Source organism: Phacochoerus africanus, chromosome 10 (assembly GCF_016906955.1).
Source record: "Phacochoerus africanus isolate WHEZ1 chromosome 10, ROS_Pafr_v1, whole genome shotgun sequence".
In the NCBI taxonomy this organism is placed as follows: domain Eukaryota; kingdom Metazoa; phylum Chordata; class Mammalia; order Artiodactyla; family Suidae; genus Phacochoerus; species Phacochoerus africanus.
In genome coordinates this window covers 568,756-595,753 of record NC_062553.1, presented here as the reverse complement: position 1 = coordinate 595,753, position 26,998 = coordinate 568,756, and the positions used below count along the sequence as shown (strand labels likewise).

The 26,998-nt window shown below is 66.1% G+C and overlaps 1 protein-coding gene across 3 annotated transcripts; it reads right to left on the bottom strand.

The window, feature by feature from the left end:
* Positions 1-754: 754 nt before the first annotated feature.
* Positions 755-23,114, bottom strand: UVSSA (UV stimulated scaffold protein A). Of its 3 annotated transcripts, none has more exons than XM_047799113.1 (14): positions 23,052-23,114; positions 21,979-22,277; positions 20,585-20,915; positions 19,556-19,676; positions 18,657-18,974; positions 17,804-17,916; positions 17,592-17,720; positions 11,356-11,467; positions 6,485-6,632; positions 6,023-6,148; positions 5,409-5,592; positions 5,030-5,129; positions 2,618-2,792; positions 755-1,355 (listed from the first exon to the last, which is right to left on the bottom strand). In XM_047799113.1, exons 2-14 carry the CDS (start codon positions 22,074-22,076, stop codon positions 1,262-1,264), a joined length of 2,049 nt encoding a protein of 682 aa, XP_047655069.1. In that variant the 5' UTR covers positions 22,077-22,277; positions 23,052-23,114; the 3' UTR covers positions 755-1,261. The 3 variants fall into 3 exon arrangements, with proteins under 3 accessions (XP_047655069.1, XP_047655068.1, XP_047655067.1); XM_047799112.1 differs by having other exon boundaries at positions 21,979-22,326; positions 23,052-23,089; XM_047799111.1 differs by lacking the exon at positions 23,052-23,114 and adding an exon at positions 22,445-23,001 and having other exon boundaries at positions 21,979-22,326.
* Between the last annotated feature and the right edge of the window lie 3,884 nt (positions 23,115-26,998).

Genomic DNA, 26,998 nt, shown 5'->3' with positions numbered 1-26,998 from the left:
AAAGATGTTCAAAGCCATTACTCATCAGAACACCACCAATCGAAACCACGATGCCACCCCCCCCCCACTAAGAAAGCCCAACAGCGGCGGGTGCTGAGTGCCCAGCGCCGCGCGCCGACCGGCAGGAGCTGGGGAGACGAGGGCAGCGCGGGGAACGGTGCAGCTGCTTCATCGCCACAGAGTTAAACACGGCGTCTCAGCAACATCGGCCACGGCAGCTCCGAGGTGCGACGGCCCGACTGTCCCCAGCGAGGGCACAAACGCCCCCACGGTGGAGCACCATGCGGCCGCCGCGACAAGGAATGAGGCAGCGACACGCCCCAGCCGGGCGAAGGCCGGCAACGCGGTGCCACGTTTACGGACGCTCCCAGGCGGGGTCCGGCCAAGCCAAGTCCAGCCACAGAGAGCGGACGCGAGGGCGCCGGGGCTGGGGAGGGGGGGGGACAGGGGTCTTCGGGTGACGAGAAGTCCGGAACTGGACGGTGGCGGGGGTTGTGTGGCCCCGAATGGATTTACTGCCGCTGAACCGTGTGCTTTACAGGGCGAAGGCCAGGGCACGCGGGGCACGTCGCAATGAGGCTGTTGTTTTTCTTTCTTCCCCTTGTTGAGGCTGCACCCGCAGCACAGGGAAGCTCCCGGCCGGGCAGGGGTTGAATGGGAGCTGCAGCAGCTGGCCTGCGGCACAGCCACAGCCCCGCGGGAACCGAGCCACGTCTGCGACCGATGCCTCAGCCTGTAGCAACGGCGGATCCTTAACCCACCGCGTGAGGCCTGTGTCCTCATGAACACCAGTTGGCTTCTCCACCTGCTGAGCCACAGCGGGGACTCCCAGCAAGGTTGCTTCTAAGCCGACAAAGGGCGGTCGTTTTCTGCTCCCTGCCCAGCAACCGCTTCAGGAGGCCTCAGAGCTGCGCATGCCAGGCGGGACGGCGCCCTCCTCTTCGCGCCACGTCAACGTGTGGCTGTTCCTCGAGGTGCTCTGAGGGTTCCCCCGGGACAGAAGGCTGGGGAGCAGGGCTGGGGGCTGCGCCCAGCGACTCCGAAGCACGGCGCGAGGGCTTAGATCAGGCAGCAGCCCGTGCAGCAGGGACAACCCACAGCCCGCAGCCACGAGCATCAGAAGGGGCACGGCTTCCTCAGGCTCAGCCCACGCTGCGGCGGTGGCCGCTGTGACCCCGCGGGCCCGGGTCTGCTTTCCTGCCCTGGCGCGTCGGCAGAGGAAGAGCTGCCGCCCAGTGTCCGGACACGCGCGGCCCGGCCCCTAGTGCAGCGCGTAGTTGAACTGGTTTGAGAACTTCTCGTGCTTCTTCTGGTCCATCTGGTTCATGGCTGTGACCACTCTCTGCACAGCTGCCCTGCAGGGAGACACAGCGAGCTGTGGTCAAGGAGACCCTGAAAGGGCTCTGGGCTCCTGACGGCAGCCCAGCCGGGACCGGGCACGGGTCCTGGGGGCGGCCACACTCAGACCCCTCGCAGGCTCCCTAAGGACGGGCGACACAGCTCGGAAATAGCCAGCGCTTCCCACCCAGAGCCAGAGACCATGGTGGGTGGCTATGCCACCGAAAGTGACTTTGGCCGAGACCTGGCATCTCCCATCACTCCCTGAGCCCTGAGGGCAGCTCCCAAGTCCCCTCAGTCTTGCCAGCACCAGGCCGGACCCCAGGACGAGGGCACAGCACGTAGGCAGATGTGGGAGGACATGCCCGATTCAGCCAGCCCAGCCTGTGCCCACCCAGTGCCTGGGAGGAAGCAGGGAGGCCAGGCCGAGGGCAGTGCCCAGGGCTCCCAGTGGCCTCCCGCAAGAGAGCCCCAGGCCACATGGCCGCCAGGAGCCCCCCCTCAGCCCCGAGGATGCCCTCCACCCCGGCTGAGGCTCGGGAAACCAGCCTCGTGCCTGAGCCTGGGGGCCGAGCCCTCCCCCGAACACCGGTGTAGGCGCACCGTGCTGGCAGTGAGGAGGTGCCGCAAAGCTGCTCTCCAGTCCCACCCGACTCAGGCCGCGTCCCTGGCAGCACCTCCTCTGCCCGGTGCGCTGGGCCGAGCGCCTTCGGGGCATCTTCAGGAGAGGCTGGCCCGCGCGGGCAGCCCTGCCAGGTCTGGGAGAGCCGGCCCGGGAAGGTGGCACCCGTGTCTCTGGCCCCCACGGCGCTGGGATGGGCTGCGGGGTGCTGGGCTGGGGGCTTCTCCACTCTGGGCCTCGGTCCCCACCAGCCAGGCAGGTGCAGCTGGGCCGGGAGACACCCAACCCTGACCCTGACCCCTAACTGCCACCCCCAGAGCCGGTGCTCGGAGCGGCACGAGGCGCCGCCCTCCTGGAGCTGAGACCCTGGGGGACGTGCTCTCCTGAAGTCACCACGTGGGTGCCTCAGGCACTGAGCAGCCCTTCCTGGTCAAGCGGGGGAGGGAGAGACGTGGGGCGAGCTTGCTGGGCCACGGTGCTCAGGCTGCCAGCAAGGCCCCACCGGTGGCAGGGTGACCGGCTCTGGGCTCCGCTCTTCCCGCCCGCAGGGCTGGTGGTCACGGGAAACGTGTGGCGCGGGGCGGGGGTGGGGGGCCCAGGCGCTGGCCTCCAGCACCTCAGGCCCCGGGACTGGGGTGGGCCCCGGGGGGCTCTTACTTGGCAAAGACTTTCTTGGCGATGCGTGCCCGCGCCGTGTCGGCCTGCCGCTTGAGGTCCGTGAGGCCCGAGTGCTTCCTCCTGCCGCCCTTGCCTCTCCTGCTGCACCTGGACGAGCCGAGGTCCACCCCGGTGGCCGCCTCCACGTCCCTCATGAACTCGGGGTCCTGCCAAGCTGCAAACAGACCCCGAGGTTTCAGAGAACACCTGACACTGAGCTCACCTGGGCCTGACCCCTCCCTACCACCGGGCAGGCAAGGCCCCGGCACCCTGCAGCCGGGGTGGGTGTGTCCCCTGACCCCTCAGGCGGTGGCCAGGGGACAGTGCCACGTGCAGGCTGCTTGCCAGCCTCTGGGCTGGACTGTGACCATCTGCTGGCCGAGGGTGTGTGCAGCAGAGGCAGCCAGGGCCGAGGGGACAAGGCCAGCCAGACTTCTCCTTGGTCCTAAGGGACCCTGACCCCAGACCCTGGCGCCGAGGGTGTCGGTTCACCCAAACGGCCCTGCTCTTCCCGCCGTGGCCCCTCTCAGGGCTGCCACAGGGGGCGCTCCAAGGGGAAACAAAGCCCCCAGCACCAGCAGCGGGGTCCGGCCGCCCCAGGCTGCACCAGAGCCAAGTCAGGGCGCTTGTCGGCCAGGACTGAAAGCCTTCGTGGCTAGGTGGGGGGCGTCCCAACCTGGGGGCACAGGTGTCGGGGTCAGAAGGCGGGATTTCAAGCCCTCTGCACCGGCCCTGACAGCTCCTTCCTGGGCTGGGCACGCGGCGGCCTGAGCGTCGGTGTCCATCCCGCCCAGCCTGGCTCAGGAAGGCCACCCAGGCCGCGAATGTGGCACTCTGGCACCCACCATGCGAACAGGAGCCCCAAGGGCCGGGGCAGAGGTGGGTGGGGAGCGGGCGCGTCCCCGGGGGGAGGGGGGGTGCAGACAGGCTGCGGCGACCCCCCCCCACCCCCGCCTCGTGCACCTGCCACGCCGAGGACCAGGGGCGGCGGTCCCCACAGGAGCGATTAATCCGAGATGAAGGGAAACCGTCCAAACAGTTTCTCTCCGCGTGATGAGAAGGCGCCACAGTTTAGGCCCCTGTGAACGGAGCGATTGTGTAAACACAAGGGGAAAACGCCGGCGCCCGGCGCAGATGGAACGGCCGCCTCAGGGAAACGCAGGAGCAATTTAAAAGCCTGGGAGGAAAATCAATAGCAGCCGCCGCGTGGCCGGGCTGCGCGCCCACGGCCGGCAGCCCCGCGTATTGTCCCCGAGCTGAGCGCCGGGGAAAGAAAATTGCCCACCGGGTGAGGGAGGCGGCATCGATCGCGTCGTTAGTAGAGAGACGCTATTTCACATCTGAGTGGCCAGCGGCCGCCGCTACCTGTTGTTAACAAGTCACCAGGGCTGCGGGACCGGCCGCTGCTCGGGGCTGACAGCAGACTCGCACTTCATCTGCTCCTGAAGGGGAAGCACCAGGCAAGGCGCGCCCGGCCGATCCGCGGGGTCAGGGCCCCTCCCCGCCGCCCCCCGGGCCCGTGGGCCCGGGCGCCCAGCCCTGGCTGAGGCCGATCCTAACGTGTGTCTCCCGCGACAAAAGGAGAAGCCCCGCCAAGAGGCCACACGGGCGGCGGGAGCCCCACGCGCGCGCCTGCCCCGCCCCACGGACACGGCCGCCTTCTGCCTCGGGGGTCCGGCCCCGGGGGCCTGGCCCTTCCCCGAAGAAAGGGGCCCAGGGCGGCCGGGCCTCCAGACCCCAGCCCGGGTTCCACAGGCCGCAGAGCTGTCCCTGGTCACGGCGGTCTCGCTGGGTGCCCAGTACCCTGACCGTGCCCTCACGCTGCCCACCACGGATGCCGCCTCTGCGCGTCACCACCCGGCCTGGCTGTTCAGGGGCCTCTGGGGGCCACCAGCCTGCCGCCTGCGCCACCACACAGCGGGGCCATGTGAGCCAGGATGGAACGTGGCCCGAGAACCGCGTCTAGGGGCTCAAGTCCTCATCTGTTGGCACAAAACTGGCCTTTGGGCCGGAAAACAAGGGCCCAAGCAGGGAGGACCGGGGTGCTCAGAGGCGGCTGGGCCGTGGGCAGCACGTCGCCTGCGCCCCCGGCGCACAGCTCGCAGGGCCCTCACCGCCCGCAGCCCTCCTGCTGCCGCACACGGCACCCGCGAGAGCCGGCACCCAGCGCAGGAGCCGCTCCCCCTGCCTCGGCCTCCTCCTCCATCTAGAAGCAGCCAAAGAACCCAGACAAGGGGCAGCAGGCTGGTTTCCGGCCGCCGTGGGTTCACGTCTCCTGTCCGGAAGCTGAGGGTCCTGCCAGCCCTGGGCCAGCGAGCCCTGGACACACCCCAGGGAAATGACCAAGCAGGAGGCACAGGTGATGCCCGCAGATGCCTCGGGCCGCCCACCCCACCCTGTCCCCAGACCTACCCGGCCTCTGCAGCTGCTGCCTCTGCTCCCGGGCCTGGTCCTCGGGGTGGAGGGGCCGCCCCGCATCGTCTCTCGGGATGATCTTCCCGTGGAAAGGGCACTGCGGCACCGGACAGGCAGTCCTGATGGGGCTGGGGGGGCCTGGCTCGGCTCTCTCAGGGGGGTTGCCCACGCGGCCCACCCTCCGGTCACACACCCTCAGAGGAGGGGCCCTCCGAGACGGACGGAGCCCCGCCGGGCGCCCAAGTCTGCCTCTGCAGCTGCCGGGCCAGCCCGGGGCCGGGACAGCACAGAGCACCCCAATCCTGCGGCTGTCGGGCTCCCAGACCCCCGCCCTAGGAGGGTCCCAGCAGCCACCCCTCCCGGGCCCCCACCCCACCTTCAGGCGGTCCTGGCGCTCGCAGAGCCGGCCATCGGGCCGGGGAGCGCGGCACCGGTGCTGCACAGGCTCGAAGCGCCCCGCGAAGGTGATGCGGCGGCTGCGGAGCAACTCTGAGACGGCAGCGCTGTCCCCCTCCAGGTCCACCTCACGAGGCTTCCAGAAACGGTGCTCGGAGTCCGACCTGCAGGCGGACCGCACTCTCAGCGCTGTCGGGTGCTGGGTGGTGGAGGGTGGTGGGCCCCCGGGACGGGCAGTCCCAGAGCATGGTGGGGGCACCGCAGGCACACGACCTCCCGCCCCCAAAGCCCCGGCCTGGCCTAGACCCGGGGCCGGCACACGATGGGAGCGGCTCCCCAGGAGCTCCCCATAGAGCCCGGCCCCTGCGGAGGCTGCACTCAGGACCAGACGGCCTGGAGCAGCCGCTGGGCCAGAAAGGGGTGGGACTGGCGGACGACCCTGCCTGCTCTCCCGACACCCGACACCCGACCGTCGGGGAGAACGATCGGGACGACCCCCCGGGAGCAGCAGGGAGAGAGGGTCCGCAGGCCTCCGGGCCGCGTGACCCGCTGGGGCGGGCTGCGGGTGCCGGGCCCTGGCGGGGCTGCACTCGCCTGACGATCGACCCAGCCGCTGCCGCCTCCTGGCCCCAGCAGCACAAGTCTGCCCCGAAGGGCACGACGGGCGCCCGGGCCCGCTCTGCCGCCAGCTTCTCCGCCTCCTCTGGCCCCGGTGGCACCCTGGAGACGAGAGAACAGAACTCAGTGACGTGGCCCTGAGCGGCCACAGCCCCGGAGTCACGGTCAGCACACCTGAGCGTGACCTCTGCCCCCTCGGGCTTGGGCCCAGGGCAGCTGTTCTGAGAAGACGGGCCCAGGACCACGTGGGTGGGGCCTCGGAGCTGCAGCCCCCACGCCGGCCCCCTCAGACCCCAGAGCCTCGGCCTCTCCTGCGGCCTGGCCCACACACCAGGGCTGCAGAGCCCCGGGCCCAGCAGCCTGGCCAGGGGAGCACGCGGGGCCGCCTCGTGGGCAAAGGCGGGCCTGCCTGGGCAGAGGTGGGAGTCCGGGCATCACCTGGGGCTCGGGGGCGAGGCCGGGGGCGGGTGGCGCTGGGGCCGATGCGGCTGGGCTGCCGCAGAGGTGGGGTCGTGGGCCTCCTCGGTGCTCCTGGTCCTCCTCCTCCTCGCCTGCGAGCCCCGCGTGGCCGGCCCTTCCTCCAGTCCTGCAACAGAGACGCGGCCCAGCCTCGTCACCATCCCCGCAACCCAGACGACCTCCGGCAGCACCGTGCCTGCTTCCGTGGTGATGCCACAGCACATGTTAGACGGACGGGTCCTCCAACAGCACCTGCCCTGCCAGCAGTCAGGTGGGCTCCTCACCGCCCAGGCCCCCAGCGAAGCGACCTCTGAGGGCCAGCGTCCGTGCCCAGGTCCCAGCGCAGGGTGAGGGCAGCTTCTCCGACACGGCCGGACCCCACTCGCCCTGCTCCCCCCGCCCCACCGGCCCACCTGGGCCGATTCCCGGGCCATCTCGACCCTGGCCAGCCCCTCCCAGCTGGACTAGGGCCTGGGGGCCACTCCACGCTGAGCGCGGCACGTCCCGCCCCAAACTCGGGCAGGAGCCCAGGGCCTGCAAGAAACACTTCCTCCTCCAGATGGGGCGCTGCTGCCAGGAATGGAGCCTGGGGAGCAAAGACACCGAGTGTCCGGAGAACGAGGGACAAGGAGCTGGAGTCGCGCACCACTGGGGACCCACGAAGGGGAGCAGGAGCGGGCGGGAGACGGCGGGGGGTGGGGAGACGCCGCCTCCCAGCGGGGCTGGAGGGGGCAGCGCGCTCGCTCTGCGTTCACAGGCACGAAGGGCCAACACACGGGCGTCAGCCCCTCATTCCTCGGTCCCAAAAGGAGACGCGCCAACTGGGAGGAAGAAGCAAGCCCCGCCCTCCCGGAGTCAGAGAAAGACCAAGAGGCTGGCGGAGGAGGAGGAGGGAGACAGGAGGAGACCAGGCCAGCGGAGCACAGGGAAACGGCAGGGCGTCCGAGGCGGAGAGAAGCGGGTGAAAAGCCTTCCTCCCAAGGCCGTACGCGCCCCTCGGGCGGCAGGTCCTGGAAAGGACATTCGAAGTCCGATTTTCACACCCAGCCTAGCAGGGTTTCGACGTGACCTGACCTTTACGCTCAGGGAGCACAAGACACGCAGGGTGAAGGCCAGCACATCAGACCCGCCCCTCCCAACCATCGGAATTATCGGGGTGACCCAGCGTGATGGCTGGAAGCCAGGGGAACAGGTGAGTGTGTCCTGCCCTCGCCCAGGCGCACAGCAGGGGGTAGTGGGCACGACCCTCCAGAGGGCAGCACGACCACCGGAAGCATAGGGATCTTTCCCGTTTCGCTCATACACTGAACACCAGCAGAAGGGGGTCCTGTTGTGTTCGGCAAGTAAAGAACCAACGTCGCCTCTGTCAGAACGCGGGTTCAAGCCCTGGCCTGGCTCCATGAGTTAAGGATCCAGGTTGCCATGAGCTGTGGTGTGGCTCACAGACGTCCCTGGATCCCGCGTGGCTGTGGCTGCAGCCCAGGCCGGCAGCTGCAGCTCCAATTTGACCCCTAGCCTGGGAACCTCCATGTGCCCCGGTGCAGCCCTAAACAAACAAACAGAAAAGACAAAAGTAAATAAACAAATGAAGAAAGAAACAAAAACAGAAGAGACGTTTATCTGGCAAATAAACCGAGCAAAGGGCAGCAAAAGGACACCGACTGAGCAGAAGGCGTAGTCAGCTGGCTGCCCCTACCTGCTCAACAGGTTAAAGTCACGCAAGGGTGGCCTCTCTAGCGGGGCCTCACGTCTGAGAAGTCCCTCCCAGGACACAGAAAGAGAACTGGGCAGGAGCGCCAGGCCCTGGGGCCGCCCACGGGGCAGGGGACCTGGCCGGGGTCTGCACGCGGCTCGCAGCCTGCCCTGCGCGTGGCCCCACACCTGCCAGCGGCCGTCTGCACGGCCCGGGAGTAGCTGCGACAGAGACCACACGCAGCCCATGAGTCCGGAAAGGCCTACCCTGGCCCCTCACGGACACGCCTGCCTGCACCCGCCCTGGGCGCCCTGCAAGGCCAGCCGGCCCTGCGTCTCGGGGTCCACCCTGGCCGCCCGGCAGCAGGAGCGCCGAGCTCTAAGGCCTGGGACGTGCGCGTGTTCAGAAGGCAGCTGGGCACCCGGCCCCATCGCCGACACAGAAACTCCCAAGCGCCCCCACCCAGGACTCGGACCACGCAGCCTTACCAAGTGGCACCGACCCGGTACGGCCACGCTCCCCACACGCGGGGGGCGGACTGGGAAGTGGCCGCTGTGGCGCTTACGCGGCTGGATACAATCACAGCCAAAGATCAATAAGAGAATTCCTAAGAGTTACAAGAATGGAATATATTTTTCATTGATGTGTTGTTTTAACCATTAACGAGACGGGTGAGCGTGCTGAGGCAGGACGAGCACTCAGGGCACCGAGACACTGCCACCCACACTACTGCAGGAAGCCGATCTCCACGACACACTTTCAAAGTGAACAGCCAAAGCAGGGGCGTCCCACGCCCGGGAAAGCCAGAGCCCAGAGTCGCGGTCGGGTCCCGCCAGCCGCACCTCCCGGCCGCGGCATCTGGCTCAAGCGCGGGACCGGGGCTCAGACGCGCTCCCGCGGTGGCTTTCCAAAAGCATCATAAAAATGCCCAAACCCCCTTTTTTTGTCTAAAGCGGCTGAGTGGCACCCATTTGCCCGAGCGCTGAAGCAGACAGGGCGGGACAGATCGATCGGAAGAGAGGCTGCGGCTTCGCGCGAACTTAGGCTGCGAGCCTGACAGTATTGATTTTACCTAGTTCAGCTGGCCTTGTAATTAAAATGTAAATCTGAGAAAGAGATTATGTCCTGGCAGAAATGGCAGGATTAAGGGGAAGATAAAAGCCCCTCAGTGAAAATTCAGAGAAAGAAATGAGAAAGGAAACGCGGCCTCTCCTCGACTGGGGATTTAGGGCCAATCCACTGCAGTCACCGCGTTTAATTGAAAAAACAGTGACGGCATATAAACTAGTATTATGAACTGGCTCGCCTGGCACTTCTCACCCGTGGCCTGAGGCTCCAGGGCTCCGTGTGGCTTCACGTGGGGACACGGGCGCCTCAGGGATGGCCTGGCCTCGGCCAGGCTGGGCAGCAGCGGCTTACCACGCCAGGGCGGCCGGTCCTACCTGCCTGCACCCGGACCCGCCAGGGAACGAAGGAAGGCCCCCGGCCCCTCTGCCGAGGAACGCAGGGAGGTGCAGGCAACGGGGCTGTGGCACAGCCATGGGCAAGGCCACACGGCACCTGCCACCGCAGGACAGACCACAGGGCTCGGGGGGGGGGGAGGTCCGGTGACGAGTACTCCCCGACGGCCGTGACCAGGGATCACAGCCTCCCTCTGCTCTGTCCTGCCAGAGCACCTGGCAGGGAAGGTGAGAGCCAGTTTGGCGGCGCCAGGAGACAGCCTCCTGGTGGGGCTGGGGTTCCCTGGAAGCAGGGCCAGCAGGGCAGACCCCGAGGGCAGTCCCTGTGCCTCACGGCCCCTGTGCCCCTGCTGGTCCCGGGCAGGGGACCAGGCCTCACCAGGTGGGGAGGCAGCGAAACCAGGCATCTGGAAGGGCAGAGGTGACCAGAGGGCATGGGAAGCGGCCCAGTGGTCCCAGGAGGCCCACGGGCAGGGACGGCGAGGTCAGTGTGGTCCGCACGGCCAGGGCACAGGGCAAGCGGGCCGGCGGCCGCACCCTCAGGCAGCACGAGGACCGGGTGGCGGGGGTGTGACCCCCAATGGGCCACGTCCTTGCCCTCCAATCACCTAATCACCTCGACTTTTCTAAGAAAGCTACCTCTCATCTCACACACCCCGACACAAACCCCCTCGCCTACTTCCCCACAGAAGCCACGCGCAGTCCTGGGGTTTCTGCCTCCTCTGGACGGAAGATGCCGCCTGTGCAGATGTGCCTTTGGGAGGTTGTTTGCAAAGAAGAAAAGCCTGTCTTTTTTTTTTTTTTTCAGGGCCGGACCCGCAGCATATGGAGGTTCCCAGGCGAGGGGTCTAATCGGAGCTGCAGCCACCGGCCTGCACCACAGCCACAGCCACGCCAGATCCTTAACCCACGGAGCCAGGCCAGGGATTGAATCTGCATCTTCGTGGATGCTAGTCAGATTCGTTTCCGCTGAGCCACAAGGAGAACTCCGGAAAGAAGAAAATTCTACACGGGAGCAGAGGTCTCAGGTTTAAGGCCACCGCGTACGTTGCTGCTTCTGGGCCAGACGCCAAGCCCGTGACTCCAGAAATGGGGTGCACGACGCCTTCTACCCTACCTGTGACACTAAGAAATGGCAGCTGGGCAGCAGGGGAGCCTGGAGGACATGGGGGGCTCCCCCCAGGCCTGCCATCGACGCCTTCCAGCCCCTCAACCATCATCGCAGGGTCACCCCTCAGGCCAACACCTGCCCTCTGCTCGATGGGTGCCCTTCCCGCCCCAGACTCATCCAAGCACAGAGACCTCTGTGACCGCGCAGAGGGCTGCCCCTCGCTGTGGGTGGGCTGCAGCTGCAGGGTGGGGGCTGGGCACAGGCCTGTATCCGGGCAGGGGCCTCCCTGGCCCTTGCCCTCCGGGGACAGCCTGGCTGCGACCACGGGAACTGCGGGAAGGCCCACCTGCCAGGGGACAGTGGGAGCCAGGGAGGGTGGCCTCAGAGAGAACGTGGGGCTTCCGAGGACAGCTGCTCTGAGTCGCGGCCAGGCCAGGCCGAGGTGAACCGGGGCCCACCCGGCACAGGCAGGAGCACCCGCCACAGCCAGCTCCCGGCCTGCTGGGCCCCAGACTGGACGTGAGGTCGCGCCCTGAGGGGCAGGGCCCTGAGAGGGACCCCCTTCCCGCGCAGCTCGGCTGCTCACCGCACGGGGGCCGCAGGAGCTCAGGGACGCAGGCCTCGTAGCCCTCCTTCTCAGGGACCTCCACGAAGTCCTCGTCGTCCTCGTCCTCGTCCTCGTCCCCCGGGGCCGCCATCTGTGGGAACACCCGCAGCCCCCTGTGAAAACCACGGCAGAAGTCCGAGCCCCAGACCTGCTCCCACAGACCCTCTCAGCTTGGGGTTCTCGTCCAGCAGGACAGACCCGCCGGAGGCCACCCCCAGGCCTCCTTCACAGGCCGACCCTTCGAGACTCCAGCCCCATAGAGCCCCTTCAGGCTGCAGGTCCCGAGAAGGCAGGGGCGGAGCTGACAGCCCGTGCGTCCAGCTCCAGCCAGGCCAACGCACCAGCCCTACCCCTGGGCCAGCTCAGGGGCCCAAGTGGTGCCGCTGTGACCACAGCACTTCTGGAACATTCTGTCCTTGAGAACAGCTAGTTGGAAACGCCACTGAAGAAAAAGCTTCCTCTGGACCAGGCCGCCCTCCCCGCCTGCCTCCGCCCCCAGCTCCAGTGCTGTGGGCAGCGCTTGGACTGGCGGGAGCGGCAGGGGCCCTGAGCACGGAGCGAGCACCCAGTGGAGGCTGGAGGGCCCTGCCCAAAGTGGGATGCCTGACGGCCGTGCTCAACAGAACCGAGCACTGGCGGCCCTCCTGCTCCGAACCTGCCCTCCCGGGCCCGCACAGGTCCCTGCGCCCCCCACCACCCCCGGGACAGGCCGCGGGCAGCAACCCCAGAGGTCCCGCCTAGAGGGTGAGTGGCAGGAAGGCGCCCAGGAGCTCTGGCCCCACCTAAAACAGCTGGGGGCCGTTTCCCGCCTCCAGGCCTCTCGGGCCCAACCTGATGGAAACGGCAGGAAGACGGCTGCCTGCTTAAGACCAGCCAGTGGCCGGAACCACCGGACAGGTCAGTCTCGACGGCACGGCCTCGGCGGCGCAGCAGCCACCTGGATGAGGGCTGGAGGGCCTGGCCAGCTGGCCCCCAGGGCCGGAGGCCGGCCAGGCCACAGGTGCCCGCGGCCACAGAGCCAGGCTCGGCGGTGGTGGCCGCCAGCCTTGGCCACTCTGCCGAGCCGGGAAGCCGCAGAGGAGCTGCCCGCGAGGCCTAATCAGATGCAAACGCACGGCGCTCGGGCACAACCCGCAGCGAGTGGTGGGGAAGCAGAGAGACATTAATCATTGGAAACTGTAATTTTTGTTATCAGTCTAACACTGATCAAAAGGGAGGCCTGTCTCCACCGCTGACCTGTGAAACGTCCCAATTATACTCTTTGGAAATGACAGGGGCACTTAACTCCGGAGCCGAGCAAATGGCCACGATCCATCACGTTTGAATAACAATGAGCCGCGGACCTGAAAATTATTTTTGTGCGGAATCCACCCAGGAATTTATGAAAGGTGGAGAGCAGCCCAAGGTTCGAGGCGCCGCGGCCCGGCGGGCGCAGCGCGCATCAAACACTAAACAGAATTTATGTGTTTTAATTTCCTAAAAGGTAGACGTGGACTCGCGGCTACAGTGCATAACACACAGCGCCCCATCTTAAATATGGGGGCCATTTTCATAAAATATTATGCTTATTGCTCACACCCTTGCGTTTCACCGGGGACCTTTTATTAAATTTTCATTTCCTAAAAGATATTTGGCCCCTTCGCCAACTATTAGGAATCGTGCCTTCTTTCTCCCCAACTCGAGCCGGCCGTTCCCATGAGGAAACGAAGCCCCGGCTCCTCTCGGTTCTTCAATCAGTGCCGACAGGAAGGGGCTGCTGAGGCCGTGAGGCCCGCCTGGCCTCCGAGAGCGGCCTGCTCGGGGCCTTCGGGGAGGGCAGGGGCGCCCGATGGCCTCAGGCACAGTCCCCGCAGCCAGGACCCCAGAGGGCCAAGGGCTGTTCAGAGGACGCACACCCATTAGGCAGGCAGAGCTCTCCAGGCCTTGGAAAGCTTGAGGCTGGGAGCAGCGGCAGCTCCCCCAGGGGCAAGGCCACAGGTCGGGTCAGAAGCCAGCCCGGGGCCCGGGTGGGGGCGCTGGGGCAGAGCGGGCAGGGCACAGGAGGAAGGGGTGAAGGCGGGAGCCCTCCGAACGGGCCAGACCTGCGGTCGGTTCGGGGGGCCGGCTCAGGGAGCCGGGCTTTCCAGCGGCCAAGAGACCCCGGCGAAGAGAGACCCCGAGGAACCTGCCCGCCCCTGGTGCGCCCACCTTCCCTGACGCTGAAGTCCCGCCGCCTCGGAGGGAGCGGGCCAGGCCCCACGGGCAGCACCAGCCTTCCTCTGCTTTCTCGCCAATTGATTCTCACCCCCAGTTAAAAGGATTTAGAAAAATGAGGCTCCACGGTCATAATTAAACAAGCAATGAAATGGCTAAAACCTACAAGGGAACCAGGGTGGCGGGTTGGGGCTGCTAATCACCAGAGCGGGCGGGAGGGGAAGAGCCCCCTCCCTGCCTGCCTGCCACCCGCCCGGCCTGCCACCCGCCACGGGGCCCACGGGCTGCCAGATAAATCCTGGGCATGCAATAAACTCGGGCGCCGTCTCCATCCCTTTTCACCCGAGAAATCACTTTTGTTCAGTCTCATGTGCGTCCGTTTCTCTTTTTAAAACAAAGATGACGTCAGGCCTCGTCAGACAAGGGAGCCCCGGTTGCCTCTGTCTCCCCAGCTGGATGGCGACGCCTTCACCGCCCCAGCCTCTCTCATAAACTAAAAATTAAACGTGCTCAGCTGTGAGGCTCGTCGTGGCCCTGCTATTTATATGCTAATGCCTCCCTGGAAGGCCGTGCAAATTGCCCGGCCAGGCCAATAGCTCATGCGCATCCCCGCTGCCCGGACCACCTCGCGGGGCAGAGCACAAGGGCGGGCAGAGCAGCACCTACCTCCTGCAGCGCCTGAGCGCCACCGGCCCAGAGTAACCCTCCCTCTCGCCTGCTCGCGCCACGCAGAAGGAGGACGCTGCATGGCCGAGCCCTGCCAGCTGCCCGGCACCGCTGTGGGCACGGGAGGACATCACTGCCCCCTCAGGTCATCCCAATGTCTGGACATCCGCTGTCGGGCTGAGGCTGGGCACCCCGATTCCCAGGAGTCGTGGCTGGCGGAGGCAGGGGACCCAGGCCACCCGCCCTCCACTAACGGACACCCCCGCCCGGGGCTCCCAGCCCCGGACGGATGCCGGCCCTCCGCCTACGTGAGGGCGCTGGTCGCTGTGGGCCGCTCAGCCTTGGCCAGAAGGCTCAGGCAAGGGCCCCAGACCCGGTCTGCTCATCTCTAAATGGGGTTCGGATGGGAGCCTAGCTCCTTCGGCTAGTTCTGGAGCAGAGGGGACCACACGGGAACACCTGGGGGCCGCCCCGGAGGGTGTCGGGCAGGGAGAGCCCGGAGGCCGCGGGTGGGGAGGGCTGGCCCCCAGCAGCTAAGACGTTGGGTCCTCGGATCACAGGGAGACCGTGCAGACGCCGCCCCGGCTCCAGCCGTCGCAGCGCAGGGCAGCCTTGGGCATGATGGTGGTGGAGGGAGCGCGTCATCAGGAAGGTTGTTTACTGGCCCGGCCGAGGCCAAGGTCCCGCCTCGCGGATGGAGTTTCCCTGCCCCCTGGGGCGCCGCGTGGTCAACATTTCATCCCCTGCAGCCCCGCTCTGAGCTTTTCGCCTATGAGGAGCCAGCGCTCAGCCCCAGCAGCACAGACACGCGGCCCACACAGCCGCGAGCGCGGCCGCGGTCCGGCGCAGCCCTGCGCACCCGCCCAGGCCAAAGGCAGCGGGCGACCCACGGCCGGCGAGCCTCACCTGCTCTGGGGGCCTGAGCTCCGCTTTTGCAGGGAGGATGCGTCTGTACACAAAGCCCCGGGCGGCCGCCCCAGCCCGGCAAGGGCTGAGCAGGAGAGCAGCGCGCCCGGCCTCGCGGCCTCGGAAGCAAGCAAGCAAGCCAGAAGCCAAGAAAACGCCCGCACCGCCGACGGCTGACGGACTGATGCTCACAATTATTTTTTTCTGAGTCACCAGTTGGTGGGAGATTAATATTTTGTTAATTACACAAGAGAAGGTAAGTGGTGGTCATAGCCACGTAATTAAACTGCAGGCAATTTAAAAGTTTTCAACGGATTTTTATCAGTTTAACAAATGGAGCAGCCCCGGGTTATTACAGCTCTCTCGAGCAGCCTGGCCGGAAACTAAATCTACCCGAGGATGCTCCGCATCGATCCACTTAAGACTGATCCCTGGCCCGCCTCCCCCCGAGGTGGGACAGGCGCTCTAGAAACCACAAGGCCAAACATACTCAAAGCGGCTTGAATGTTCTCCAAGGACAGAAGAGCTGCATCCACAGGAAGACAACGCGGCGACCCAAACACTGAAGTGGGAGGCCCCCGAGCGGGGTGGCGCCCGGGCGCCCCGGGCCTCCAGGTTTCAGGGTGTTAAAGCCCTAAGACACGGACACCCGTGCTGCTGCTCCGCACTCCCAGCTCAGCCCGCAGTCCGGAGCCGAGCCTGCGCCAAGCCAGCGGGGAAAGGGCAGGCACGGGACCAACGTCCCTGATGCCTCACACGTGCGCAGGAGCCAGGAGCATCGGGCCAGCGAGTGCCGTCAGCAGGCCTGGCTCCGAGCTCGGCGCCGAGGTGCAGACAAGGCGGGGGCGGCTACTCTGGGAAGCCGGCTTGCCTGAGCGGGGCGCCCCAATCACTCCGTCGACGGGGCCGAGGACAAGCACCATCTCCGAGGGTTCTGGGGCCGCCGGGGTCAGCTCGTGGGGACGCCTGACAGGGCCTCGCTGCGCTCTCCCGCTGCAGTCCTCCACCACGCGACCCGCCGGGCCACCCCGGCTCAGGCCCTCAGAAGCCTCCTTGCCTGCCATCGCCTCGGGTGAGTCTGCTGACCTGACCACGTGGCCACGTGCCCCCTGGGCTTTGGGGCTGCCAGGAAGCTCCTCAGATTCACCCCAGCAGCTGGCCTCACCCAGTGACCCTCAAGGGGCTGTGGGATGAGCAGGACCGGGCCGTGTCAGGCCACACAGGAGGTTCTGTGGCCAGATCTGGCTCGACTCCTGCCAGACCAGCAGGGCAGGCTGCCCCGGCTTAGTCGCCCCTCTTGGCTCTGCCCGAAGCCCGCGCTGCCTCGAGAACGCCCACTACACGCCTAGGTGTGTCGCCCTAGCCCCACCAGACACAGCTACAGAAAAGCGGCCTTCGTGCAGGGCAGGCGGGGCCTCGGAGGCCCGGAAGGGGTGCACAGGACAGAGCCCGGTGCCCCCCGCTGGTCACTGCCCCCAGGCCCGCCTCTGCCCTGGCGCTGCGACCGCATCTGCCGAGACGCAGAAATCAATCCCCAGACCTGCTGGGACGAGCCCACCAGGCCCACCCCTCCCCGGACCACAGCCCCTCTGCCACCGAAACAAGCACCCTGGTCAAAAGGCACAGCACTTGCTTCCCGTCCCGTCCCACTCCTGAGCGAAGCCAGTGCTGGAGGAAATGACCCGCAGCCGCGGAGTCAGGCCAGGCCCCCAGCCGCCGACCAGGCCCCGCGGTCAGGAGAAGGGCAAGCTCGCCCCCTGCCGGCTCCCGGGCCGCACGCCCAGACACGCGCCCTTCCCGGCCACCAGCCCCCGGGGGCCGGGCCTGGAGCCGAGGCCCAGGGCGCCGGCCGCTCTCGGCTCCCAGTCCCCACTCCCAGTCCCCGAACGGGTCCCGCCACTCCAGGGACCCCTCTCTCCCTCAGTCCTTCTCTGGTACAAAGGCCCACGAGAGGGGACCTGGATGCCACCACCTCTGAGGCTCCGGGTCAGCGCGGGGGCCTGGGGTCAGGCTCAGGGTTCAGAACCAGGCCTCACACCTGCCCCCGCGCCACACGCCTTGCTGCGGACGCAGTCCTCACAGGACCAGCCCCCCGTCGGCCCTCGTGGTGCCTGGGAGGTGGCAACAGACGCCCAGCAGATGGCGGCCTCAAGCGCCTCCCCAGAGCCCGAGAAGGCGGCCTTCCGGCTCCTGTGCCCTGCGGGCATCCTTGGCAACAGCCCCTGAAGAAACGCGGGGGCCCTGAGTGCCCCTCCCCAGGTCCCCTTCCACCTCCCGCCCCCTCCCGCCCAGATCCTGTCCCAGCCCCCCTGCCTATGGGGACAGCCTGGCTGCGGCCTCGGGTCCTTGGGTTCACGGCTCCCACCGAGGAGGAGCACGGACCGTCCCAGGCCGAGCTCCGGTCAGAGGGGAAGGCCCCCTGGCGTCCCCAGCTGGCCGGCGGCACTCACCTCCCTCCGGCGGGGCCCCTGGGGCACGATGTCCAGCTCCCGGGATCTCCTCAGGGCCGTTTCCAGCTCGGCCTTCAGGTCGATGGCGCCCTCCAGGTGCCCCCCGTGTGTCCCCGCGCGAGTGAAGAGCTGCGAGGGCGGGGTGTCACTCGGCGGGCCAGGCACCCTCCCTGCCCCAGGGCGCCCTTGCCCCCCGCCCGCGCCCAGCCCACCTGGACCCAGGCGCTCACGGCCGGCAGGAACTTGTTCTGGACGAGCCTGAGCGCGTCCTGGGCCGCGTGGATGACGGCCAAGTTGTCCTCGTCCTCCCGCACCCTCAGGCTGTCTGCAACGAGCACGCGGGTCACGGGGAGACCACTGCCTGGGCCACCCGTACTGCCGCCCATGCCGCTGCGCCAGGAGTCCCCAGGGAGGAGGCTCACGGCCTTGTGCTGTAGGCCGAGGTGGAGCCGGCCTGACCCCAACGCCTCCCTCCACACCAGGCTGACGCTGCCCTCAGGACAGGAGCCCCAGCTGTGCCCCTCCACGTCGGGGGGCGGGGGGGGGGTCCTCGCTCCAGACCCGCCCACCCAGGCAACCCTCTGCCGGGTCCCACCTCCTGTGTGCCACCTGTGTCCCCGGCCCAGGCACACTGGCAATGGTTCACTGGGGCCTGCAGGGCTCAAGACGCTGGGGACCCAGGTCTCCCCGAGCCCCACCCACCCCCACCGAGGGGCCTGCGCCACAGGTGGTGAACCGATGGTTGGTGCCCCTCTCCCGCTGGTGGCTGGCATAGGGGCCAGCGTGTCACCTCTCAGGACAAACACAGGGCCACGGTGTTTCTCAACAGCATCCTTCGTCCCCGTCGCCCTCTGACCGCCCCCCAGGCTCCCCACCACTCAGAGCGTCAGGCCCGCCCTCGCACCATGCTGCCCGTCACGGCAGGGCCAGTGGCCACAGACGCCGCAGCCTTAGGCCCCCACCCCCGCCGTGGCCCCAAGAAGCCCAAGCTCAGAAGTCTCCCCGAGGCCCATGGCCACGAGGCCCGGCGTGGCAGAGCCTGGGCACAGCCGGGAGAGCGAGTACCTGAGGACAGCTCCACGTGCAGGGTGTACTGGCGGGAGCCCAGCCCGTGGCGCCGCACGAACTCCTCCTGGTCGCTGTCCTCATCCTCCGAGGGCAGCACCCCCGCGCCCACGGCTCCCGGGCAGCGTGCACAGGGGGGCAGGGACCTGCTGCAGCAGGGCTGCTCCTCGTCGCCGAGGTCCAGGGGACCCTCCTCAGCCGCAGCAGGGGCCACGGCAGGCAGGGCGGCCCCCGGGCTCAGGCCAAGGTCCAAGGGCACCAGCAGTCGGAAGCAGCTCTCCACCTCGGTGAGGCAGCGCCGGATCTCCCCGGTCATCTCTGGGAGAAAAGACAGGCCCGCTGGGTCCCACCAGCAGCGCCGCGCCACCGCCCTGGGACGGCCTGGGATGGCCCGGCCACCTGCAGCTGCACACCCCCTGCCCGAGACTGCCTGCCGGCTGCCGCAAGGCCACTCTCCGGGAGGTCCCGGTACGGCCTGCCTTATGCTGCCACCACGCCGGGTGGCATCGGTGGACACGGGTGAGATGCCTCCGTGGCCAGAGCACCATCGGACAAGCACCGCTTCCCCGGGGCGAGCGCAGCTCACTGTCCCGCCTGGGAGCTCCCTGGGGCCGCCCAGCTCCTGCCTTAGGCCTTCGGGAGGCTGGGCTTCCGGCAGCGCCTTTGACCCTGCTGCCTCCCACGCTGCTCGCACCCCGGCTGCCCCCCTCAGGAAGGGCTGCCCCTCGCGGGAAGGCCTGCCTGCGGGAGGCACACGGTGGGGCTGGCGACTAGGCCGGCAAGACCACGGCGGCGCAGCCGAGGGGCGTTGGGCCCCTGGCGGCTCAGACCACCGCGGACACTCAGCTCCGGCAGGGCCGCCGGGCGCAGGAGAGCGCGGAGGGCCAGTCCCAGCTCACCTTCCATCTCCCTGGCCGCCCGCTCCGACCTCTCCCTGTAGATCCTGTCCAGTCGCTTTTGTTTCTCCTCCGCCCGCTTCCTTTCCGCCAGAGTCCTAGCATCCACGTCTTGAAAGTCCACCTGAGACATTGAGGTGAAGATGAGACCCGACTCGACAGAACCCAAAGAAAACTAGAGGCAAAACGAGCCCGAGGAGCTCCCGGCGGCACCCGTGAGGGCTCAGGTTCGGTCCCTGGCCCCGCTCAGTGGGTTAAGGCCCGTCGTTGCCGTGAGCTGTGGTGTGGGCTGCAGACGCGGCTTGGATCCCGTATCACTACGGCTGTGGTGTAGGCCGGCAGCTGCAGATCCAATTCGACCCCTAGCCTGAGAACCCCCATGTGCTTCTCGTGCGGCCCATGAACACAAAACACAAAAACGAGCCTGAGGGAAGCCCCGCAGCCCCAGCCCCGAGCACCTCAAGCTCACACCCGATGTTTCACCCCGGGAAAGAACACAACCAGCAGTGTTCCCTAACAAGACACGAGAAGCCCAGACTGCCGGCCTCCTCTGCTGCAAGCGGGAAGGTGGCCGGCCCCTCCCGTTAGCGGGAAGGAGGCTGCTGGCTGCGCCCAGGGTCCTGGGGCCCGAGAGGAGCCTCAGGAAAGGTAGGATCCACGGGCTCAGAGCAGGGAGAGGCCACGAGCTGCTGTGGCAGGTGGGGGATGCTGGCGGGTTTCATCCACCCAGACTGGCCAGAGCGCACAGCGGCCCAGGCAGGACTCAGGGAAAGAGAGCCGGGATGGCCTGGGAAAGGCGGCCGCAGAGGAGGCTGCGCGTGAGCAGCTGGCTCTGCCTGCCGCCCTCCCCTCACTGTGGAAAGAGCCCAAAGGCTCAGCACCACCCACACACAGGGATGCGCCAACACGGCTGTCTCAGAAGCCCCCGCGGCCCATGCTGGGTACTGTCCACCCACCCACGCCCCTGCCCAGTGCCCAGGGCCAGGCCCGCCTCTCCTCCAGGACAGGCAGCGCCGTGCCAGGCCTGCTCACCTGCTTGCTGTGCCTTAAGAAGTGGAAGCCCACGGCCAGCTTCTTATAGGCTGAGCCATACTTCTCGTTCCAGCCACGGACGGCCTGAGTGGCGGCCTGCCTCAGCCTCTGCGCAACCTCCCTGGGGAGGGGCAGGGGCCGCTCGTGGTTGGTGCCCAGCGTGAGCTCCAGGAACTCCTGGAAGTTGGAAACAACCAGCATCCTGAACTGGTGAGACCGGGTGAAGAGCTGGTCCAGGACTTGGAAGGCGGAGAGGCGGACCTCGGCGTGGTCCTGGCGGAGCTGGGCCATCAGCAGGTGGTAGGCGTGGCTGAGCTGCTCTTCTGAAGACCTGGGGACAGAACCGCCCTCATCAAGTGCTTGACACACACCCGCAAGGGGGGCCTCGCAGTCCTCTGCCCGTCCCCCAGTCCCCTGGAGCAGGGAGGACAGACGGCCCACGGGCCAAATCCCCTGCCTGTTTCGGTGTGGCTGCCAAGCCAAGCGCAGTTTTCACTTCTTTGGCTGAGGCTGGCCAAGAGACGGCCACTTCCTGCCCTGCGGCGTGAGATTCGGTGTTGGGCACCTACTTTCACCGGGACACAGGCATGTCCATCCCCACGCCTGGCAGGCAGGAGACAGACTTTACTGCCAGAGCCCATGCTGCTGGGTCAAGGGCTGCCGGCCCTACCCCCAAAGCTCCGGGGACTTCTGCCCTAGGAGGGGCGGGCACACACCCTTACCCGCTCTTGCTGCTCCTTTTCCCAGGAACCTCCACTCTTTAAGCCCCGCTGTTTGGAGGTTTTCTGGGGTGTGCGGTGAAACCTGATCTCAGGTTTTTACCCAAATGTAAACACTCCTCGCTTAAGCTCCCCTGTTTTGCAAATACAGAATAAGGATGACAGCAACCCGCCTCGGCTTATGCACCCGCATCTGGGAGGGAAGAGGGGGGTGTACGCGTTCCAAAGACAGGTAGGTCCTCAAAACAAAGCAAGTGAAACCAAGTGTTCTTTTGTGGCGCAGCCGATTAAGGACCTAGGGTTGTCACTACTGTGGCTCGGGTTCAATCCCTGGCCCAGGAACTTCCACGTGCCAAACAGGCGGCCAGGAAAAACCAGACAGGTAGGTCCTGCTGAGCCGCAGAGCCCACCCCTGACCTCCAGCCTCCTTCACGTGGTAGGAAAGGCAGAACCCGCAGCCCCGCTGTGTCCTCCCCACCTCAGGACAGGACCACTGCCCCGGGCTGGGGGCCGCAGGGCCCTGGGAGTGTTCCTTTGCTGCTTCTTCCCCAGCAGATGGGCGTCCTGGGGACAGGCAGGGGAGGGCTGACCCCAGGGGGAGCCGGACAACCTCCCAGGGCTGTCAGGACTTGCGGAGCCAGCCCGTCACCGTGAAAGGCTGAACCTCAGACGTACTTGCAAATCTTCTTCAGCTCCTTCATCTTCCCAGGACTCAGCTGGGGTTCTCCCGACGTCGTGAGCTCTTCCACCAACTTTGAGAGCTGCTGCTCCATGTGTAGAAATGCGGAGTGCAGAGGCGCTAAGCAACTACCTGGAGGGTCACGTGGTACTTCACGGCTCTTGACTGTATTCACGATTGTGTGCTGGGCTCTACTGCGTGCTGGGCACTGGGACGTGGGTGCAAGGCTGGGTCCTCACGGCCTGGCCTCTGCCAGATGAACCTCCTGGACCATCTCACAGGGGTTGCTGTATTTCTGTGAAATACCACAATTCAAGGCGAGGTGCCAGGCGGGGCCAAGGACTCTGGGGGAGTAATTAAAAAATGGACAATAACTCTCACGCTGAGCGGGGCAGAGGCTGCACTCAAGGCTCTGTCCCACCCACCCCGAGTTAAGGGAAGGAACGGAACTGTCTGCGTTACGTTTAAATCAGTTTTCCACACGACTGCCGCGGCGCCTCTTCCCTGCCAACTCTGCTATTCACCCGCAGGCCACAGGCAGCCTCTAGAGGGCAAAGCCAGTGGCTGCGACTTGACCACCGCGCGGGGCGCCGCCCAGAGACCGGTGTCCAGGAGGCCAAGGCGCCCGCGCAGCAGGTGCGCAGGCAGGAAGGGGCCGGGTCGCTCAACGCCCACCGGGGCACGGGTGGCGAGGACGCCTGGGGGGCCGTAGGGCTCAGCTGCATTGGGCGGAAGGAGGGACGGACGGGGCAGGTGTGCCCAGCCTCCCCCGGCGCGCTCGCCAACAGTAACGTGTAGGGTCACGACATGGACTCAACACACCCGCGGCGGCCGAGGCCAGGGCCCCTCTCTCGAGCACACCCCCAGCACCGCGCGGCCCAAGGACCCGTCGGGCCGACCTGCGGGTGCGTGGGGAGGCCCGGCGGCGGGGAGGCGGGGCCGGGAGCAGCATCCGGGGAGGGGTGCAGGAGGGGCGTCCCGCGAGAAGGCGCGCCCTCGGACCCCGCCCCGCCGCCCCTTCCCCCTGCCCCTTCCCCCCGCCCAGCGGCGCGGCGACCTCGGCACCTACCGCGCGACCAGGCCGCTCGCCTCGCCCCGCCCTTCCGGCGAAGGGCCCGCCCCCGTCACGTGCCCCCGATCGCTGCAGTGGTTGGCTCGCTCCGGCCCCGGCGGCGCGAGGGCGAAGGTCGGCGCGGCCAGGACCGCATCGACCGGGCGACGCCGCCGCCGCTGTCACGCTAGCCCGCCCCTTCCGGTGGGGGCCCCGCCCACGCCTGTCACATGACCCCGAGCGACTGCGGGCTCCGACCCCGGAGGCGCGGATGCCGGGTCGCGGGCGAAGTCTGCGCGGTGACGCAGGCGCGCTCCCGGCGGGGGCGGGGCCGCTGGGGAGAGCGACGCGCGAGAAAAAGGAGGCGGGCGGGCGCAGCAAGTCCTTAAAGGGGCCGCGTGCGCGGGCCATGGGTGGGGCGGGCCTGAGGGGTGCGAACTCGGCCTGCTCCGCGCGACCTCTGGAAGGGTGGCGGTGCTCGGGTCAGCCCCCGCGACAGGGCACCCGGACGGGCACCGCCCGGAGGGCCCGAATGGGGACAGGGCGGAGGCGGGTGCCCCCAGCCCTCCGCCGAGGGTCGCGACCCTGCTGTGGGCAAAGAGCGTCGGCTGCGCGGCTGTGTTTCCCAGGTCCGAGGGCCGCGCAGGGAGCGGTGTCCGGGGCACCCTCCCAGGCCTGTTTCCCGCCCGCCCGGTGGTCCCACGAAACGGAGGCGGGGGCTCCTCGGCTTGGGCATTTGCTCCTCACGCAGCCGGGGACCCCAAGTGCCAGGTGACGCCCCCGAGCCAGTGGGCCCCCGTGGGCCAGCCGCCGGGACACGTGCACCAGGTGTTCTCCCGCCCGCCGCTTCCCGCCTCCCAGCCCCGGGCGCCCGGCCCTCTGTTGGGCTCCGCGCCGCAGCCCAGGGCCTCCACACCGGCCGCGCCCCCACTCTTGCCTCTGCCTTCCCTTGGCAGGCCCGCTTGGCTCTCAGTGCCCACGGCAGCACAGACGGGCGCCAGGGAGCGAGCGGGTTGGGGGTTTTCAGGGCCGGGGGAGGGGCAGAGTGGAGCGAAGGCACTGAAGACGGGCACCTCCCGGAAGGTGGACGTCGCGGCCACGGCACAGGCCTTCGTGCAGCGGTGGAGACTGCCCCGTGCCCCTCAGGTGACGGGGCGGAGTGGGCCTGCCTTCAGCCAAAACCGGCTGCAGCACTGGTGCGCTTCAACAGGGGTTCGCCTTCAAAACAGGACACTAGGTGAAAGGACGCCGTCAGTCACAAAGGCCAGATGGAGGTTGAGGCCACTCAGACGGCAATGCTTCCAAAAGGCAAGTCCAAAGCAGACTTGTCACCCGTGTGGGCTGCTGTCGGGGTGAAGGGAAGCAGCTGCTGATGGCCGCAGAGGTTCTTTTTTGGGGTGACAAACGTGATCTAGACTTTTTTTTAAATGATTTTTATTTTTTCCATTGTAGCAGGTTTACATGATCTAGACTTTTTTGGCCACTTCCCAGGCATGCTTAAGTTCCCAGGCCGGGGATGGAACCTGCACCACAGCAGTGACAATGCTGGGTCTTCACCTGCTAGACCACCAGGGAGCTCCCGTGATCTGGAATTAGAAGTGGTTGCCCATCTCATCACCATACTAAACCTGGAGTTGTACACGTTGAAAGGGTGGCTCTGTGACAGTACATCTCCATAAGCAGCTGTTAAGAAAGAGGAGAGGAGTTCCTGTCATGGTTCAGTGGTTAACGAATCCAACTAGGAACCATGAGGTTGTGGGTTCGATCCCTGGCCTCCCTCCGTGGGTTAAGGATCTGGCATTGCCATGAGCTGTGGTGTAGGTCACAGACGCAGCCCAGATCTGGCGTGGCTATGGCTGTGGTGTAGGCTGGCAGCTACAGCTCTGATTAGACCCCTAGCCTGGGAACCTCCATATACCGTGGGCGTGGCCTAAAAAGACAAAAAAAAAAAAAAAAAGAGGAGAGGAAAAAAATAATTTTTTTCAAAAAAGGAATTCCTGTTGTGGCTCAGTGGTAATGAACCTGACTAGTATCCATGAGGACACAGGTTCGATCCCTGGCCTTGCTCAGTGGGTTAAAGATCCGGCTTTGCTGTAAGCTGTGGTGTAGGCCGGCAGCTGTAGCTCCGATTCGATCCCTAGTCTGGAAACCTCCATGTGCTGTGGGTACGGCCCTAAAAAGACAAAAAAAAAAAAAAGAAAAAGAAATGAAAGCAGATGTGAGTAAGGGGATAGATAGTCCACATTCCTGGCCGGAATTGTGTCCGCAACCATCCCCAACTCGCTCAAACCCTGATCCTTGTGTGACTGTTTTGGAGGTATTTAAGGTTAAGTGAGGTCGTAAGAGTGGGGCCCCCATCCTGGAGAAATGGCACCCTTAGGAGAAGAAGAGACCTGTGAGGACGTGGGGGAGGCTGCTGGCCCCAGAACCCCGGACGTCTGACCTCAGGCATCCTGCGGAAACACCCTCCTGTCAGCAGCCTGGCCTGTGCTGCTGTTAGGCAGCCTGAGCAGACTGGGCTGCGCTCAAACTGATCGAGAGGTTCAATGCTGTTCCATTTTAATCCCAGCGGCCTTTTTGGGGGAGGGTTGAGGGGGTAGATTTTCCACGCTGATTCTAAAATTTATGTGCCGGTGCAAGGTTAGTAGAACAGCCAAGATGACTTTCCAAGGTAGAAGATAAGTAGACAAAAGGGACACTCCCTGGTTTCAAGATTTCCATGAAAGCTGCAGTGACCAAGATGCAGTGCGGTGTCGGCACCAGAAACGCACCCAGAGTCACAGGCAGGGGACCGCTTTTCCCACCAAAGGGGCCAGCATTACTCCATGGGGAGAGATGACCCTCCAGTCAATTTGTGACGTGTTCCAGATCTAAACATAAAAGCTAAAACTAAATCTTCTAGAAGATCTAAAAGAATACCACTGTGACCTTGGGGTAGGCAAGTATTTCTCAGAACATAAAAAGGTATCACCATAAAAAAAAAATCGATAAACTGAACTCCTCTAAGATTAAAACCTCTGCTGGTCAGATGACACCGTCAATAAAGTGTAAGTACATATTTGACAAAAACCTGTATCCAGAATATGTAATGAGTTCCTATTAATCAAGATAAGAGTTAATCCAATAAAAACGGGCAGGAGACGCGCACAGATTTATGCTTAGCCAATCAGCAAGCCGGAAGGCGCTCAGGTCACTGGTCGTCAGGCAGACCCAGCCCAGTAAAGCCAAGGGGCAGACAGGCACAGAGGACCAGGCAGGGCAGTGGAGGGCTGTGTGGAGGGGCGGCCCCCCGGGGAAAGTCCTTGGCACCAGGACAGAGCGACTCTGCCTGCAGACGTTTACCTAAGAGAAAGGAAGGAAAGTGCAGAGAGCTCGGCGCCAAGCATCACGGGAACCGGCCTGGGTCCCGTGCGGGACGCTCGCGCAGGCGGTGGTGTGCGGGGGCGAAGCACCGGCCCGCCGGGACCACAGGCACTTCTGGGCCGCAGTTCGACCTGAGTGAAAGCAAAACTCACCCGAGTTGTCGGAACCGGAGCGCCGGCCGCGTCAAGGGCGTGTGGACAGCCGGGCGCCCCCTGGGCCGGTGGGATGGAGCGTGTGAACGCTGCTCAAACTCCCCCCGCCGCTGACTCCAGATCCCCGTTTCAGCCTGTGCCATTTTCACCTCAGCCCCGCAAGGGCACAGCGAGCCGGAGCTCACAGCGGGCGGACCGTCTAGACGGAAGCCGGGACGCGGACGGCGAGCCTGAGGAGCGGCCGTGGGAGCGGGCGCGCACGCTGGCCGGCTGTCTGTCCAGCAGAGGTTCACACGCGGCCCGCAGCTCTGCATCCACCAGCAGAAGTGCTCCGGGCAGCTTTGCTGGGTACAAACCTGTGAGTGTGGGGGGGCAGGTAGGTCACTGCTCCACGTGTCCAGTGGGCACCACACGCACGGTGGAAGGACCAGCTAGCCCTGCCCTGGGGCG

Bases quoted from the DNA above. Each gene is read 5' to 3' on its own strand.
- UVSSA (XM_047799113.1), bottom strand. From the start codon at position 22,076: ATGGAGCAGCAGCTCTCAAAGTTGGTGGAAGAGCTCACGACGTCGGGA. The intron at 20,916-21,978 runs GTACGTCTGAGG...TTCTGTCCCCAG, and splicing joins GAGCTGAAGAAGATTTGCAA to GTCTTCAGAAGAGCAGCTCA. The intron at 6,633-11,355 runs GTGAGCAGCCGA...TCTCTGTTGCAG, and splicing joins GCTCCTGCGGCCCCCGTGCG to GACTGGAGGAAGGGCCGGCC.